The sequence below is a fragment of the Chlamydotis macqueenii genome, chromosome 4 (assembly GCF_036417535.1).
Source record: "Chlamydotis macqueenii isolate bChlMac1 chromosome 4, bChlMac1.mat, whole genome shotgun sequence".
NCBI classification, from domain to species: Eukaryota; Metazoa; Chordata; class Aves; order Otidiformes; family Otididae; genus Chlamydotis; species Chlamydotis macqueenii.
The window spans coordinates 19,011,335-19,031,001 of record NC_141559.1 but is presented as its reverse complement, the minus strand read 5'-3'; the positions used below and the strand labels follow the sequence as shown (position 1 = coordinate 19,031,001).

Sequence of the window (19,667 nt, the reverse complement as noted above, 5' to 3'; positions counted from 1 at the left end):
TAGACAAGAGATCACAAAAATGTAGTTTTCTGTGAATATAATTCAACTCAATATTTTTTTCATGTGGTTCAACAAATGCAAAAATCATTTCTACTATCTAAGCATGCAACAAAAAGTTGGTTCAATCCTGCCCTGTTGACCTGTTAAGATGAGAGCCTCTAGTGATGGTGTACTAGAATATACGACTTATCCAATCAACTGTTGCAATTTTTTGAGAGTCTCTTTTGTGTCTTCTCTTTTTGAGAAGTCCTGCTCCCATTTGGAATTTGTGTATCACTGCGGCCTTTCTAAAAAATATAGAGTTGTGCTGAAGTGTCTTTATAAAGGTACAATATTGAAGAGCACTCCAACGATTGTTAGTGCTGTGGATGTATTTCTCTTGTACTAAATATTTTGTAGCTATTTCTCTCTCATGGCCTAAAAGGAATAGCTTTATGTGCTATGAAAGAAAGTGACATATATCTAATTATAGGCTGTTCTTCTTGACACAGAGTTTATGTCACTGAGTATACTAGTTTTATATGATGAAATGCTAATTCAGCTGGAATAAAATCTTAAGATGTCCAACTTAAGGAAAAAAGAGAAGCCCTTCCTGAGAAATACTCAGTAGCATAAGTGAGGTAAATATGCCTCCTCGCCCAGTCAAAAGCAAAACTCTAACTTCCGGAGAAACGTATAAAAGACCAAGGCACTTCTATCCAGATATAAACCCTGTTTTGTGGTACCTTCATTTTGTGGCAGTATGGTAGAGTAAACAGCAATTTCTATGGGTTTGGTGACTTAAGAGGAACAAATTATGTAACCAAAATAATATTTAGCCATGCTTTTACTTTCTATTTCGAAACCATTACATTCGAACACATTACCATTGTGTCCTATCACAAAAGGCCCTACTGAAGAGTTTTTCTCCGTCTTTCCTGTAGGCCCCCTTTAGGTGCTGAAAGGCCTCCCCAGAGCCTTCTCTTTTCCAATCTGAACAGCCCCAACTCTCTCAGCCTGTCTTCATAGGAAAGGTGCTCCAGCCCGCTGATCATTTTTGTGGCCCTCCTCTGGACCCTCTCCAACAGGTCCCTGTCCTTCTTATTTTGGGGGCTCCAGAACTGGACACAGTACTCCAGGTGACGTCTCACCAGAGCATAGTAGAGGGGCAGAATCACCTCCCTCGACCTGCTGGCCATGCTGCTTTTGATGCAGCCCAGGATGCCATTGGCCTTCTAGGTTGCAAGGGTGCATTAGAAATGGTGCTGTACTGATGCCACCAAAAAAAAAACCTTTAAATGAAGTTTTAGTTTGTATGTTGAGAGTATTTTTGCAAACTTCTACTCAATTCATGCTTTAATAAAAAAAAAAAAACAAACCAAAAATATTTTAAAAGCTTTAATTTCTCTCTAGATGTCTTTTTCCCCCCGCATTCTGCTAACTTGCTTTATTTCCACGTAATGCTAGCCTGCCTTGAACAAAACATGTATAGACTTCCTACATGCAATATGATACTTCAGGGTATCAAGAGCTGTCTATTTCTAACAAAAGGTGTGATTAAAATATTCAGCTCCTTATAGTCTTTACTTATAAAAAGGAGAATCTTTCCATTAGCTATTGTCTTCACAGAGAATATTGTAATTATATAATTAGATTGAGAAATTAAATTTTTAAAATATTTCATCTGTACTGTTTTTACATGCCTTTTCTTTATCCTTCTTTTTAAAGGAAGCCACAGTGTGCATTGGGGCATAGCATTTCATTTAGTCTTCTTGCTGCCCTGCTTGTGTACTAGAAGAAAGCTTCTTAAACAATACCTAATATTTCAGTGAAATTCCAGTTTCCTGAGAAATGTAAACCATTTGAAATATATTGTATTATCAATACAGACAATAAATAAAGAGAGGCTGCTAATCTCACCTTGGCTTTCCTGTGCTCTTAACACACTGTGCTTCTATGTTGCCTTCGCTATTGTTGATAAATGGAGTGTACTTTTAATTTCTTAGTGTTACGATGTTTTGGCCAACTTTTAGTGATCTCATTTATCTTTCCTAATCTTAATTGTATCTTGCTTCTTCCCATGTTATTGCTTCTTTTCCAAATCTAGAGCCACAGAACAGACTGATTAACACAAACTGCAGCATTTCCTCTCTTCTTATTTCTCTTGCAAGTTAGATGTGGCTGCTGCCATCGCTTTCCTCTGTTTTGGACACAGTTCAGAAGCTAGCTAGTTTGCTAGCTTCTTACCTCTGGAGCTGTGGTTGAATGAGATGTTTCCAAACAACTTTACAGTAGCTTTTTCATCTACTCTTAAATCTTTCTTTCCTGTGTTTTTTTTTTTATGACATTTTCCATTTGGATCACTGATTAAGTTTCTCTCCATAAAGAAACCTCTTTCTCAAGGAAACCTTTCTCTCAGTGTTTCTTGATCAGTCTTCTCATCCTTACCCTCTTTGGTACAAGGACCAGGGTTGGATGTTATCTGTGTGTCAGTTTTGAATTCTTCAGGCATTGGAGGAATGAACTGTGCAGATACTCATGTATTGCTCTTCTCTTAGAAGTCTGGCCTGGAATGAAGTAGACACCTTTGGGGTCACAGTGACTTCTGGGCTACATCTGATACCACAGTTACAAATTAACTACAAAATTTTTGTGTCTGTAAGAAGCAATTAATAGTAGTTAAAGCTCAGTGAACAGGTGGAGGACAAGTGAAGAATGTTTAAATAGTGCTTTGCTTTGCGATTGAGTACATAGTGATGAAAAGGAAACAGAAGGCAGTCCTGCTGCTTCTTGTGTAATCAGAACTAGGCAAGAGCTGGTTCTGAAGCTGCTGGGTTTTTGGTTTCTGAGTTAGAAGAGGTTAAATAAGGACAATGTGTTTAAACAAACCAACCCCCGTCCCTACAAAAAACAAACAAACAAACAAACAACCCATCCAGCACTTAGGAATATTGTACTCCATCTAATAAGCTGTTTTAATATGAGTGGTTTAATATGATGTTTTAAAATAGAATGAACAAAGCAAATATAGTAAAAAAATGATTAATTGATCAAGGTTGAGTTGTTTGCAAGGATTAGTTGGCTACTTGAAATGCTGACTTCATAAAGGAGGGTAGCTTGTGTCAGGGGTTAGGACAAGACTGCTGGAGAGATATTTTTTAAAAAGGCAGAGAATTAAACTGTTAAATATCCCACTCAAAACTCACTAAAATCAGAAAAACTGAGTGACTAACACAATCCTTACAGGATGGGAATGGGATGGAAGAATTGGGAACTGTCGCGTGATGTGGCTGATGAGATAAAAATCTGTAACACTACACCCAAACACGCACACAAGATGAAAAACCTATTTTTTTTGTAGGAGATTTGATCACTGTTTATGGATGTTGAGTTCAAGGAGAGCCAGAATAAGTGAGAAGTCTGGCTTTATGGTGAGAAAAATACATAATATTTCTGCCATAAATGTGGCATGTAGAGAATACACAATGAAAAATAATTTAGTAGGCCATTCTATGCAAAACTACTTTGTGTTTCTCAAGTGGTTGCCTCTGTGGTCATCCAGATTTACACAGCAACACCTGTGACTGTTAAATTCAAAGGAGAGTGTTCAGTAAATGTCTGTTCATCCCAGAATTCTGGTGCTTGAATCTTCTTTGTGCTTTACAGCTGTAAATTGGGAGGACGGCCATTAAATTTATGGCTTTGCTGATTTATCACTGACACAGGTGAGTGGGGCTTGCCTGTGTGTACATTTTTGGAGCTGGCATGAAGACTCTGAGGATTTTACCACGCTTCAGAATTTCAATTTGTATGATCTCATTGTCTGACTTTTAAGGTTAAATTATAGCTTTAAGATATTATTCTTTCACATCCTGAGGGAATCAAAGGCATCTGCCTCTGCAGCGTGCTGTCCTCCATGCCAGTTGCTTTGTCTGAGATGGGATGGAAACATGGGGGCCCCTGGGGAGCCATTGTGGTTGCTCGCTCAGAACATCCTCTCTTTTGCATCCTGCTCATCCTTGGGCATTGTGCCAACTGCAAATTAGGAGTCAGCCTTTCAGTCTTCCATCTAATTCTTTTTCTCACCTGCATTCACACACGTGGAGTCCTTTAGTTGTTTTCAGTAGCCTTGAATCATAGCACCCTTAAAAGTTGATGTGTTCCTCTAGATATTTCTGTGTGCAGACAAGGAAGGATACTAATATTGAGGTAAAGTTTCCCCTCAGCTGATGCCTGCTAACAGACTCTGTGATAGCACTCATTGTCTTGGAAATGCAAAGGAGAGCAATTTAGCTTAAACTACCACTAGCATGCTTTGTATTTATAAAAACTAAGGTGTATGAGATACTGAGCTATAAGAAATTGTGATATTTTAGGCTCATCAGTTATAGGAGGAATGGTGTTCAGAAACAAAGATTTGTCAGTGAAATATAATGAGTATAGTTCTTTCATGGGGTAGAAATGGACAAATAAAATGGGATATCGGGAAACAATTCACCTTATAATACAGAAAACATATTTTTGTTTCTGTTCTGCTTTTTAACCCTCTCTTTTGCTGTCTATGCTGTGAAATAAAAAAAAAAGGAAAAGAATACAACTTGTGCACTTGTGTATGAGGAAGCAAGTTATTTGAATTTCACCAAATCTTAAAATAATTATTCTTTGAAAGCAAAATATATGTTTTCTAAACATTTAGTAATGGTGAGAGTATCTTTTTCCTTCATCTCAAATGCTTGAGTCTTGATAGTTCATTTTCTTTCCTTCTCCTCAGTTGTTGGGATATTAAGCAAACATCATTGCAGATATGGCTACGCGTTTAAATGACCCAACAAGGGTAGCTATGTTTTCAAGTCTGAAAAACTTTTATGTCTCTTACTTTTACATTTCTCAGTATGGAGGTAAAAGAGTGGCATTAGGTGTGTGTTAGAAGTTTTCAGTTAGACACTGGAAAGATAAAATAATGGTGTGTGCATTCTTGTGCATGTGAAATGAAAGTTCAGTTCTGGTCAGTGTTGAAGCAATGTAATTCCATTGTCCAAATATTTATGGAAATAAAGAACAACTGGCACTTCAGTGCATAATTTGTCTCTGAGAAAGAATCTTTCACGTTACACCAGAGGTCTGAGAAAGGTATTTTGTTCAAAGCAAAAAGGATGGAGAAATTTGCTTTAGTTTCACACCTGCAATGTTTACTATTGCTTTGAGGCTCCAGTATTCTAGCTTGCTGAAGTTCATTTAAAGTTCACCAGAAAATTTATTTACTCAATGAAATTAACTTTTCTATACAAGACCTATGCATATTTCCTATGATATTGTAAGAAGTTAGCCTGATTGCCATGTGCATGTATACTCTGCCTTTCCCCAGCTAATTCTTAATGAAGTGCTAATTCCTAGTTTCTTAAGGTGTCAATATCAGCCAAATTTGAAATAAGTTTTTTGTTTAGGGTGTATACAGGAAATTCCTAGTCCTTTGTTCCTTTCTGCTGTCAGATAATCAAAGCTTTAACTTAAGCTACCAGTACAGAACTTGTAAGTATTATGCAGTAAACTTAAATCTGAAATAGGTTACATGGTGTAGATGGGGGTGGGGACAGGGGATATTAAGCGCTGTACCAACGCCAAGGCTTCTGGAAGGGGTTTGAGTGAGCGCTGAGAATGTAACAAAACGAGACCAAAATGTGGTGTGTTGATTTCTTCAAGATCAGCAATGTGGATTTGAAGACTGTGAGAAGAACAGGGTTTGAAACTAAAACTAACATTGATGTGCTCTGTTTAGAGTATGAATTTCCTTGCTAATGGGAAAAGCTGTTTTAGCTTAATTTTAGGGTGAAGCAAAACTGCCATTTCCTTGTCCTTATTTAGGAAGTGGCTGTTGTATCAACTGGGAGATGGTTTGTGATTTGATTACATGTCGTCTTGGTTTGATCAAATGTAATTAATCCAATAACACTGTTAATTCATTGATTTAGGGATTTGATTTAAATTATGATCATGAGAAGGGTAGTTATTCGTGTCCTGGTTCTTGTAAAAGCAAGGAGTACTTTGGGCTTAAGCAGTAGGCTTACTGTGTTTTAATTTTGCTTGTTTAGACTTTGGTAAAAATCAGCAAAATAGAGAAAGTACATTTTTTGTATTTTCTTTAGCAGTGTGTGTTTAAAGGGAGGAGGCAAATCAGTAAGTAACCTGGAGACTATTTGACCTGTCTACAAAGCTGAAGCGTTTGTCACTCAGAGGAGGCATTCTGCTTGGAGTGAACTTCAAGGAAAATCAGCTTGTCTTGAGTTTTATAAGTAATTCTTGGTGTTGGTATTTTCTATCAAAGCTCCTTATGGCTCACAGATTTTTAAGCAGACTTTAAGAAAAATATTAATATATCAATATAAAAATATTAATATAAAAACAAAAAAAAATCCATTAAAAACAAACCACTCTACCTTTCCCACTTACACACAGTTAGGAGCAGATTGTTGTAGGAGTAGTCTGTGTTACACAGAGGAGAACTGCTCATCAGGACACTTCAGACCAGCTCTTCCCAGTTGTGGTCTTCTGTGTCCCGCTGAACAACATCACTTTAATTACTGTTGAAATGACTGAAGCGATTGCATACATTAATTATCCATATAACTGAGGTACCACAGAGTGGTTTTTCTGAGCTATTTTAATTAATTTTTAAGACATTCCTGGATTTAAAATAACCCAGTGCTGGAACTGCAGTAGTTCAGAAATACCACGTAGGCAGCATGGGATTCCTGAGGCCAGCAGTTCACAGGGTCAGTCTAACTGAAAAGCAGGTAATTTTAATGTGTACAGGATTCTAAATGTAGAGTAACAAATCATCTTTTCCCATGTAGCTCCACACCAGATGATGAGCTGTTGGGTAGCTCGGGAGGGAGAGGATGCAAACAATGCAGGCCTGGCTCAGCCAAGCCTTAACACAGTCATCTGGCTTATTTTTAACAGTTGCTGTATCTGTACTTCCAGAGGAGCTGGCTACCAGTCAGGCCCACTAAGGAATGCAATTTTTATGCTGACACTTTATATAACATTGGTTTCAGAGTAACAAGCGTTAATGCTGAATACCGTCTGCATTGTTCTGATAATGACATCAGAAAAAAGCCAGGCAGCAAATGCATTTGTCTAGCCAGAGGGAGCTGTGATTATTTCCTGTCTGTCAGAAGCATATTATTAAAATAAAGCCTCTCAATTCCAGGTCTGGTATGAATAGCTGAGCTAGCCAAATTTTTGCATCTCTCTTCACATAATAGGAGTTTTAAGACTAAGGCTGCCCAGTGTGAGTCAGATGCAGTCTGTCTTTCTTCAGATGCAAAAAATTCAGACCTCTTTCAGAGTCATTTCACTCTCTCTAAGCTTGAATTTAGCACTGTGACAGTGTCCATAAATCTCTCACTTTCTCCTTTGCTCTGTGTCTGATTAACAAGTAAATGTAATGTTTCTAATTGCACTTCTGAAATGAGATTTTAAAAATATTTTAAAGTCTCTAAATGAGTTGGTTAGCATTAACCAATGCTGTCCAGTGACAATGGGCCTTCTAGTGAGATAATGGACAGAAAAAGAATATTAATCATCCTAAGGCAAACCTGAGAATCCAAGTTTTCAGCAAGGTCAGTTTTCTGATTTTTTTTTTTTAACACTGGAATGATGTTCTTTTAAACTGAAAAAATATTATAGAATCGTAGAATAGTTAAGGTTGGAAGGGACCTTTAAACCTCATCTAGTCCAACCCCCCTGCAAAGAGCAGGGACATCTCCAACCAAATCAGGTTGCTCAGAGCCCCGTCCAACCTGGCCTTGAATGTTTCCAGGGATGGGGCATCCACCACCTCTCTGGGTAACCTGTTCCAGTGTTTCAGCACCCTTGTAAAAAAATCCTTCCTTATGTCTAATCTAAATCTCATTTACTTTAAAACCGTTACCCCTTGTCCTATCACAACAGGCCCTCCTGCAGAGTTTCTCGCCCATCTTTCCTGTAGAACCCCTTTAGGTACTGGAAGGCCATGATAAGGCCTCCCTGGAGCCTCCTCCAGGCTGAACAGTCCCAACTCTCTCAGCCTGTCCTCACAGCAGAGGTGCTCCAGCCCTCTCATCATCTTTGTGGCCCTCCTCTGGACTCTCTCCAACAGGTCCACGTCGTTCTTGTGTTGGGGGTTCCAGAACTGGACACAGTACTCCAGGTGGGGTCTCACCAGGGCAGAGCAGAGGGGGAGAATTACTTCCCTTGACCTGCTGGCCATGCTTCTTTTGATGCAGCCCAGGATGCTGTTGGCTTTCTGGACTGCAAGTGCGCATTGCTGGCTCATGTTGAGCTTCTCATCAACCAACCGGTATTCTCCAAATCAACATTTTCCGCTGCTCCATCAAAATTCAACTTAGCAGTCCATAGTAACATAAAACGATTGATTATTCACATTTTTTTTTGAGAGAGCAATTTATAATAAAGCAAATAAGAATATTTAGAAGCTGTGTTTGCAGGCTCTGAAAATAAATGCACAGGCAGAGAGAGGCAAGTTTGGGTTTGCTTCTTCTCATAGAAGGCATTTGGAAAAGTCTTGACTTCCATAAGTGAATTGTCAACTACTTAAGGACAGATCTATTTCCACATGTTGAACTTTTGCAACTTGTGCACAGCATCATGTAGTATAGAATCCTAAATTACAAACACTAAACTCTGATTTTTATCTCAAATTACTGTGTACTTTGCTCCGTAGTTGCCGGGGAACTGAGCTCGCTAGTAGTCATAAAATGGTTATTACGTAATTTTCTACAAAGTAATTCTACAAATTTGGGTGAGCTATGGTCAGTGCAAGCATAAAAAGTTTACAGTAACTTGTCTTTGTGTCATGAAGATTAGCCTTTGCTTAGAACTAATGCATTTGTCAGGTCACGGGAGCCTAATTCCTATGTCTCATCTCATTTCTACACTGATGTAAATCTTCTCTGGAATCGTTGAAGGCCAGGTTGGATGAGGCTCTGAGCAACCTGATCTAGTTGAGGATGTCCCTGCTCCTTGCAGGGGGGTTGGACTAGATGACCTTTGAAGGTCCCTTCCACCCCTAACCATTCTGTGATTCTATGATTCTATGATTCTCATTTTAAAATAAGATATTTATTGCAATGCAAATGAAGGCAGAATCAGCATGAACCCATAAGCCAGTAGTCATAAAGCAGCAGTAACAGCAAGCAGAGACAAATAGTTGAGAGAAATAGTCACAAACATCAGCTGGAGAATTCACGAGCTTTCTTTAATCAGTGGCTTTTTATGGTTACTTCCTGGGCAAAAGAGAGTTTGATACAGTCTTTGAGAGCATTTGAGGATTCATGTAGATCTGTGACAATGAGGCTAAAATAACAAGATTTATACTGGAAAATTAGACTGACTGTTTTATCAGTATTCTGATGTTTTACCAGCCTTGGTTTCTGTGTTTTTTTTCCACTCCCTTCCCCCTTCCCTTCTTCTGTACAACAGGGATTTGGGAAACAAGTGGATGTGTCATATATTGCCAAACATTACAACATGAGCAAAAGCAAAGTTGACAACCAGTTCTACAGCGTGGAAGTAGGTGACTCGACCTTCACAGTTCTCAAACGCTACCAGAACTTGAAACCTATTGGCTCTGGGGCTCAGGGAATAGTTTGGTAAGTATCAGCAGTTTCTCTTATGCTTTTAAATAGGATTTGCCTTTTGCATTTCTTCACAGTTTGCTAGCCACAGACATTGTCTAAAATTGCAAAAATAACAGTCAGGCAACAGACATCCTGAGGCAGAAGGAGTCTAGTGGTTTGCTAATAAATTCTTCTGCTGGTGAGAATGATAGCACTAGATTTGTTTTTCCACATAGCAAAATGTAACTAGCAGGAAAGTGGGAGAAAGACCTTATTATAATTGACAACTGTGGCACTATTTCCAGAGGCGGTGCAAATAATATCCCAAGTAAACTCTGTCATTTTAGTCTTTGTACAGTAAAAGTCACTGAGAGCAATATAGAAACTTGTCACATCCCATAGCATTCTCAAGTATTCAGAAAGGAAGCCTTTCAAATCAAGGTAACTGCTAATGTTACCTTTATTTCTTAAAAAAAAAAAGACATTGCAGCGATGTGAATCATAGAATCATAGAATCATAGAATGGTTAGGGTTGGAAGGGACCTTCAAAGGTCATCTAGTCCAACCCCCCTGCAAGAAGCAGGGACATCTCCAGCCAGATCAGGTTGCTCAGAGCCTCATCCAACCTGGCCTTGAACATTTCCAGGGATGGGGCCTCCACCACCTTTCTGGGCAACCTGTTCCAGTGTTCTATAACTCGCATCGTAAAAAAAATTTTCCTAATTTCCAATCTAAATCTACCCCCCTCTATTTTAAAACCATTACCCCTCGTCCTATTGCAACAGGCCCTACTAAACAGCCTTTCCCCATCTTTCTTGTAGGCCCCCTTGAGGTACTGGAAGACCGCTATCAGGTCTCCCTGGAGACTCCTCTTCTCCAGGCTGAACACCCCCAACTCTCTCAGCCTGTCCTCACAGGAGAGGATAATGTGAATAACGTGAACAAAAGACACAAATTCAGTAGCTCTCCTAAATAATATAAAAGGGTTATGGAATTTGAAATTATTATGTTCGAAGAGGCTTTTGCCTCTACATTTTTAGAGATGGCTCTTAAATTTCAGTGGCTTGTATTTAAATGTCTCTGTGCAGGCATTTGTCACTTGTTTGATTATAGGGCATTAGGGTAGCTAACACAATTTCATATCTATAACTTGATCAGAGATGAAGTCTAATTCCATCTGTCATCTTTATCACTGCTCTTTTCTGACTTTGATGTAGTGTGTGTTACCTTACAGTTGGAGGTAGTGGTAGAGCAACATGTTCCTTTAATCTGGGGGCAAGTAGGCTTCCATGGGTCATTGACATTGGCAGTTGACAGTGTAACAACAATTAGCAGTGCATCCTTAGGTCTCAGTCTGTCACTTCCAGTGTTCAGTATACTTTGAGGCCACACAAGTCCAAAGATTGATCTAAATGACCAAGTACTTTCATATCTTAAACACAAGAGGGCTAAAGGTTAGTTTAAAATCAGCTTTGGGAACAAAACATACTTTCTGTTAAGTACTATTAATGTTTGTTTTGTATTATTTGTCCAATTCCATATATAGCAACAAATGTTTTTTCTTCCTACTTACTATCTTCTCTTTTTTTTAGAGGAAAATTGGATTTTGTTGAATCTCTCTGCAACTGAATTACTGTAGTGATCAATTATGAGCAGCGAAAAAACATAGAAGTTAAGCTAAATAAAATCAGTAACATCCTCTGAATTTGTCTTTCATACTAAGGGTTGACAGGCAAAAATTTAGAATGCCTTAGGAAAGAAAATCTAGTCAGAATCAAGTAAGGTCAAGTGAAAGTTAACACAAATCCCCTGAAATGGCTGAGCAACATGGAGAGGCTATAAAAGGGCTTTTACATTTTGATGATACGGATGTAGAAGTATTACGTGGTAGATGGGGAGGATAATGAGTATTTTTGCTTAGTACATGTTACATTGTAATCTGCCTGTCATAAGGCATAATTTACTAGAAGCACATTAACAAACTATGAGCAAACCACGAAGAATCAATGGTGAAGTGATAAATTAATGAACAAAATTATATATATGTATATATATATAGTTTAGCCTAAGGGAAGACAACGCATGTTTAAAAAACCCTTCAGTTGTTTAAGTTTCTACTTGCATAATAGTAATTATGTAGTAATAGTAAGAAGTTTGCATAGTTTCTACTGTAGAAAATTACAGTATTTAGAAACTATAGGTATATTGATGGAAATTCAGTTACATGTAGAAAAAGCAGATTAATTTAAGGGACAAAAATATACTGAAAAACTGCCTATTTGTGGAGTGCTGCTGGCTCTGGCGGGGGAGGCATTTTGCCCTGCTCATCTTGTTCTTTTGCAAAGAATAGCCATGAGGAGTGCCCCTGTGAAAAAAGTGAGAAAAACCTAGGTCACACTTTCTTTTAGAACCTGTGGCTCTGTTTATGCTTAATGACTTGTTGTTCCAGAAGCATAACAGATCTGGGATGCAATTCTGTCTCTTAGTGCCAGAAGGAGCAGTGTAGGAAGCTGCATGATTTCTGATTGTTCCCTCTAGGAAGGGCAGACACAGGTAGGATAGCTCAGAGGGATTTAGGCTCAGACTTCTCATAGAATGTGCGATTTCTGGATTTTCCTTCCGAATAATTGTAGGTAAAAGGATACTTACTACCTGTTGTCTTGCTGGAGTGAGTGGCTACCCAGCTACTAAAGACAGCACTATTTCCTGGTGACATCTGGTTTTATGGAGTGATAAAGGTAGAATATAATTGGTAAATGCTAACTACGCTTTCAGGACTGAGCTGCTGCCAGCAGTTGCAGCCAGTGGCCTGCTTCTTGAATAGTTTAGATTTCTACAGCTTTGCAAGTAGAGTCCATGCTGTCTTCCCCACAATGGAAGAGCTGAGCTGCTGCTGACTTTTCTGCTTTGTCTACTACTTGGCCATACAACTGTAATTCCCACGTCTTGAGAAAAAGGGGCCTATTTAATAATAGATTTTTCAATAATATGACATCAAATCTCTCAGTACCGATCAGGTGCAAGATTCTCCATGCCAAGGACTGCCTCAGCACTAACTTCAGGACCAAACTCCACTTGCTAGCAACAGCTTCCCTCTTAACTTGGATGTGGGATCCTGCGTGCCCAGCATACTGGCTGCCTGACCACCTTGCCAGATATACTTGGACAGGCAAACTGTCTGCAGCCCAAGAGGTGATTCTAGAGGCAGAGGGAGATGGAGAAGAGACGTGATGTTTTTCAGACTGCTCTGGAAGCTGGTGTTGCAGGGTTCCTAGGCAAAACCACAGAGTACTGCAATCTTTCTATAAATAGATATCAACATAAGCAGGAGAATTTCAGTGGAACAGAAGCAGGCATGGAAAGCAGGGATTATGGTTATGAAAGAAGTTGGGACTTTATTTCACTTGATTATTCTGAAAATTACATCAAAGACAAAATTGTTTTCTTGATATGGAAGCATTAAAATAAAGATATTAAGCTCTTTGGGGGATGATAATTTATTAATTTATGTGAAAAAGAGAAAGCCATATGGTGTGAGTGTTAGTTATAATTGTCATTGTGCCCACGTGAAATAATTATAAACTCAGTGAAAAAGGGATATTGGCTGTAGACGTAGTGCATTCAGTATCTTCAGAAATTAATTGTGGGAGCTTTCAATGGGATTTGTGTTAACTATGTTCACAAAATTATTTTTGCCAGCAGGAAGAAAGAAAAACCTGCCAGGAATCTCTTGAGTAGTGAAATTCCCATTCATTCTGCAAAAACTACTCTTAATTTAAGTGTAGGGCATTTGCTCATTGTACATCTCACTGACATCTGTGAGAGAGACTATACAGGGTGTGTTTGCATAAAATTATCCTGTTGTTATAGGCATGATGACAAGAGGACATAGCTGAAACAGAGCTTGTGATTTATTAGACCAAGCTGCAGTTTTTAAATCTACACAGGCTTTTAACCACACTAGTTGGTCTTCAAGTCTGTGATAGAAACAGAAAACATCAATGGTAAAATGAGTTGAGAATAGTTTTATGAGTTTAATTAGACACATGCCACTTAAATTGCTGAGAGAAGAGGTGTTAGATGTTAGAATAGAGTTGACAACTACCTTATTTTACAAGGGGGAAAGAGAGAGACAGGTCACTTTCAGCCTGCGGGTATGGATGATTTAGATGAGGATGGAGGGAGAAAAATTCTCATGTTCCATAAAATCAACAGAAATATGCTGATGTTGGAGTGGGTGTTTCTTTGTGTTTTAAATGAATGATTTTTGCCTGGAAGCAAGGCAATTGATCTGTAGGTTTTCTGCTGCGGTTTGCAAGCTATCATTTTTTATATTGCCTGTGATATTTTTGATACTGCCTGTGATGTCTAGAAGAATGATGTGGTATGGGAATATTTCAAAAGCAATTTGAAGGCGCTGCAATAGGTTTTGAATTTATGATGGAAGCAAGGGTGAAGTCCAGTTTTCCATGGCAGGTAGTGAAGACATCACTTACAGGCTTGAAGATACAAGTAGTTAAAATCTTAGAAGCAGCTTATGAAGACATTTGGCCTGGTTTATGACCACATTGGTGCATATACTTGTGTGCATTATCAGGAGAAAATGTTAGCTTTGAAGACAAAGTTTTCTGCATGAGTATCAAATAGATGAGTCTGATGACGACTTTCAGCTGAAATCCTGAATGTATATCTTGCTCTTTCCTGAAGAGTGAAGACAGGCTTTCATACTGTATGATGTTGGGATGTGGTCTAATGACATGTCAACTGGACCAAGGCAGTGTTACCTGGGAAGTGCTTTATGCTATCTAATTTATGAAAGAGGTTTTTGTTTCCTGGAGTAGTATTTGGGGAGAGGAGTATGGGGGCAGGATTGATGGTTTGAGGGTAGTTTTGAAGACTTCTGGTATCTCTTCAGTAAATGCATTATAAATTTAGAAAAGTATCTCATCTGCAAATATAGAGGAGATTATAAATGTATTCTTGAAGTAGTAATTTTGGGAATTTGTTGTGTTTTTTTTTTCTTGGAATTAGTGATTTCATAATACCTTTGAGCCTAAATATGAAGGAGATCATAGAGTCTTTTTGTGTTCCCTGTAAACGGGTAGAGTCAGCAAGTCAACTAATAGCTTGCTATGTTGAGTGTAAGGTTCTGAAGTGGTATTGCAACGAGAATAATGCTAAAAGCCATTGAAAAGAGGAGCTGACACTTCTGAGCATAATCAATTCTGACCCCATACTGATCAAAGAAGAAGAATAGTCTATGCTTTTGCTATGGTGCAATGAAAAAGAAACAGAAAACGGGGGACCTTTCGGAGTCTTACAGTTAATGCATAACCTTTTTTTGTATTGGTTAGCTGGACATTGATGTATTAAAGTTCTTGAGAGATCAATATATTTCTCCATCGTGACTCTAGTATCCCAGTAATATTATTTTGGTTTCTTTGTGCCACTGAACTGAAATACTGTATTCCTTGATAGAGGTCAATGTTTCTGCTTGTATAAACTGGCATAGTTCCATTGGTGTTCTGACCACAGGACAGATCACTGATTTTTCTTGGAAGACGAGAACAAAGAATACATGTTATTCAGAGGAAAAATTAAGTGAACCATGTACTACCCAGATATGCCTAAAATTTCAGTAGCCCTGAAGGGTGTGGCAATGTTAATTTTGTCAGTCCCAGTCTCTCCCGTAAATCAGTACTGAGCATATGTCGTGAGTTCAGTTACTTGCATTTCAGTTACACAGTCACATCTCGCAGACTTCTTGTGCTTAACATTCTGCTGGCTGGCATTGCAGATTTATCCTGTTTTGTGAAAGATTCTCCAAATTGTATCCATTAGTTCAGCTTGTGTTCTCTTTCTCGTGCTGTTGTGTGCTTTGCTGATGTGCTTCGTCACTCTGCTCCTGAGGAGGTTTTTGATGACAACCTTTAGAAAGTTTTACAGGGGTTTTGTGTGAGAGTAATGTAGAAAATAGCTGTCAGTTTGTACTGTGAACTATTACTGTACTGTTAATGAAAAAAAAGCATGTCAATTTTAAAAAATTGTCTGATGTTTCCTAGTGCTAATGTAAATCTCATAGATGGCAACACATAATGAGATTTTTTTTTTTTCCCTCCTTAGAAGTGGTTTAAACTATTGCCAGAATATTTTTTTCACTTTGGGAAGTTGTTACATGTTGAAATACTGTAAGTAAACACACAGCAAGCCCCAAGCCTCACTCATTCATTTGCACATTGCAGGATTTTTCTCCAACTACCAATTTGCATTCACATTGTGGCATTCTTTGGATTTCCTAGTGTGTTGAAATGCCAAAAAATTAATTGCATGTATTCAGTTAGCCATTGATCACTCTCTGATGTACATCTGGAACAGCACATTCTGGTTTGTTGTTCTGATATATCTATGCCTTCATTCTTCAGAAATATAGCAAATTTCCCAATTGTATTTGGAATCTGGACCACCAGCATGTGAATTTTAAGGTACTGAGAGACTCCCAGTGGGAACAGCAAAGCCAGTATCTCTGTGGATTTGAGCTCCAGAATACTGAGTGAAGGTGGTTATTTAAGTTGGTCAGATTTTTGTTTCTTAAGGTGATGTTATTAGAATTTGCAACACATATTCAGAGATAGTTTGCTTGGATATGGGGTGAGAGGAGGAGGTAATGTCTTGCAATCTCTTGCTAATGACTCAACAAAGAACTTAGCTTGGATGTGGAGGAAACTGCCATCAGGATCATAGAGAACAGCTGCCATATGTCAAACTACACATAACACATCTGAAAAATGAGATGAGTTAATTGTCTTTAAGAGTAAGCAGCTTCTATTCCACATTTGCTTTGATTCTTACAACTTCTTCTATGTACGTATCATTAATGGAAGTGGGAAAGAAGAAAAAAATTAATATATAGCAAGTAGCACTGCATGAGGCACCTGAGGCAAGATGAAGACTCATTTTTATATGACCAGGGTACCTGACATGTAATGTTTGAGCAAGAATTATTGTTGTATCTTTGGTTTTGTAAGTCTGACATGTAATAACTTTACAATTTTTTTTTTTTGTAATGTTATTTTTCTGCATAACTGCAGAGATTCCTGGTAGGCAGGAAGTCACCACCTATCTAATGTTTGTCATCTTATGTTTCATTTCTCTTTGCTACTACACAGAAATCTAAAATGTAAATTAGATTCCGGTAGTCACAAATGATATGTAATAAAACATGCCACAGTATGCTTTCTTAGCAAAGACATCAGAGTCTCTGTCTGTAAAATACTCGGACTGCCTGTATTTTTGACTGTACTTTTTTCTTCTTTTCTTCTTGAAGAACCTGTATAGTTTCCATGACTACAATCTATTCCAAAATTTCTATTTGCAAGTTAATGGAAAAAAAAATGTAAGTAAGTTGGTGTAAAAAATATCTCTGGGCAACCTGCTTTTGTGAACCCTGACAGCAATACTCACTTTACTTGGTCATTAACTACAGTACTGTAAAGGCACTGCCAGGCTCCTTTGAGAGCATGGATGCCCAGGATTTTCAGTTGGATCAGTACAGCTCCCAGGTATAGAGGAAGGTTGTTCATAGTCATGACTGGATAAGCATCTCTGATCCTGTTAGAGCCATTCAAAAATTTATCAGCTATTTGTAAATTCTGTGGCTGCAGAGAAGTAACTGATGTTTGTTAACCTAGGCTCTTTCTGTGTTGGCTGATTAAAAACTTAATTTAATTTACACTTTTTGCTGTCAGGCAGGAACATTTTGTAACTCCCTTTACAGATGTCAGGCACCTATCTGCTCCTGTCCTGTCAAAAAATTTCCTTTGGTCACTGTCAGATTTCCCTTTGCTCACATATTCTGTCTCACTCCTATGCTGTGACACACTGGACAGATTTTCTTCAAGACTCTCCTTGCTTCTCCTGTTTTCAGGTTGTCTGCCTGGAATTCAGTCACAGGCAAACTCCAGTTCAAGGAGGAAATCAGGGTTGGAATTCACTACTGTCAGTGCATTGTAGCCATTCCTTAACTGAGTTCAGACTTTTCCTTTTATTTCATACACTTGAAGTCCTGTCACTGCTGAAATGAAGGCTGTTGCATTATCATAACTGATTACAATGTGTTTAACATGAGAGGAATTGCACTAAACACTTCTGTTCCCTCTTAGGGACAAGGGGTTTTTCCTGTGATGGGAGAATAGCTGTGACCATATGGAATCAGAGAGGTAGGGCTGTAGGACGGAACGTCCGAAAAAAAGGGCAGGTATCAAAACAAAGAAACAATGGAATCAGAAATAGAAAAACTAGAGCCAGTTTGGAAGGAAATGCAGCTCAGATAATTCAGTTTTCTTTATCAGCATGTATTGTTGATATTTATTCTCTGATATTAATGTGGTCTACAGCCTTTCAGGGTTAACCTTTTTACGTTGACTTTTTATTCCTTTCATGATTATCACATTGCAAATGATGACTTGCTGACAATACATTTTTAGTGTTTGGTGGAATTTTGATTTTTTAATCAGTTGAAAACTGCAGCAAGAAAGGTTCTGAAATAATGTTTCTTTTTCTCCAAACTGACAGCTTTTGTTCTGTTTGTCAGGCAAGCTAGCAAGTCTTTTTAAATTATGACTGTGAGGTGGCTATGGAAGATAGTAGCTCCGTTCTATTTTGGTTTGTAAATCCAAAACCAACAGATTTATCATGTGACTAACAGTTTGAATGTGCTAGGTACTCAACTTCTGCCAGGTGCACAGACTCTGCCTCGGTGTCCATATCTCCCTAGTTTTGCACATTGCTGTTAAACGAGGAAAGTGGACTTTTTCTGGCTTTGCTGCTTAACACAACTTGAAACTGTCCAAAGTTTATATACCCTGCTGACAGTTCAGAGAGCTCAATGTGAGATCTCTTTGCCAGATTCAGTGTTGTATGACCATTCTCCAAATGCTGGGTAAATATTTACTCAGTGTGGTTTAATTAAAAATCACGCTTTAACTTCCTTTGCCCATGTACTTTCTGCTGCTGAATATTGATAGGCAGCCCTAGCTCTAATCTGTTTTTCAAATTTTACCTTGTTCTGGCTTCAATAAATCCTTGAGCATACAAAGAGTGAGTAGTATAGCATACTTTGGAAGACTGTCATTTCTTAGATGTCACACACACAAGGGAAAGCATTTTGCTCTTGAGCTCTTTTAAGGCAGAATGAAAAAAAACCCACATGACTTCTTTCACTAACCAGGTTGAATTTCCTAGGCTTGCAGTTAACAAAAATTATTGTCAGCTGGCAGAATACAGAGTTAGTGACAAGAGAAATGTGCAGAACCAGAAAGTACTGGTTTTACAGTTCTGTTCAGAAAAGAATTCTACAACAAAGTCACTTTCAGAGCCAAGTATAAAGAATTAGCAGAGTATACACTGATGAGAAGTATGTCAACATACTTTATATTCAGTATCCTCAAGAATATTTTAGTTCCCAGGCAAATTAACATGGCACTCATTATGAGAGGCATGCCAGGCAGTGTATGAACAGAGTAGCTGTTTCCACACTGCCTTTCCCACCATATCCCTGCACCGTCTTTGTGAGTGAGAATGGCTATGTAAAATGAGTTTATTTTGCATCAATATACAGAACTGGATTTTGCTTGCTATGAATTTATTAAATATATGAAAGTATGTGCACACTAAAAGGTGGGCCTGATTTTCTACGAGTTTTCTTTGAAAAGAAACCTGTCTTTCCTGATTAAACACTGAAATGTCAAATAGAGCCACACATTTTGAACTTTTGTCTTAAAATCATCCACTTTTAATGGTACACCTTTGAAATTAAGTGCTACAGAATTCACTATATGATCTTGACAGCAATGTTAAACTCTTATTCAAGAACTAGGATGATAATCCCAAATGATTCAAGCACTGCTCTCCTCTCATTTTACTTCATTCCAACATGCGATAAGATACTACGTGTTGAATATTTGGTAGGAGAGTTACCTTGCTTTGGCTGCAATGTTCCCAAAGGCTCAAAGACAAGACCTGCTCCCATTTAAAATGCACTGAGGTGACAGCTTAGTTTGACCTTTCTTT

The 19,667-nt window shown here is 38.3% G+C and overlaps 1 protein-coding gene across 4 annotated transcripts in view; it reads left to right on the top strand.

The window, feature by feature from the left end:
* MAPK10 (mitogen-activated protein kinase 10) overlaps positions 1-19,667 on the top strand; it is a 162,576-nt gene that overhangs the window by 80,079 nt on the left and 62,830 nt on the right. For all 4 annotated transcript variants that reach the window (XM_086746327.1, XM_086746328.1, XM_086746326.1 and 1 more), the window contains one exon: positions 9,463-9,632. In XM_086746327.1, coding sequence (XP_086602453.1) covers positions 9,463-9,632 — 170 coding nt within the window. The remainder of the gene's footprint in view (positions 1-9,462; positions 9,633-19,667) is intronic.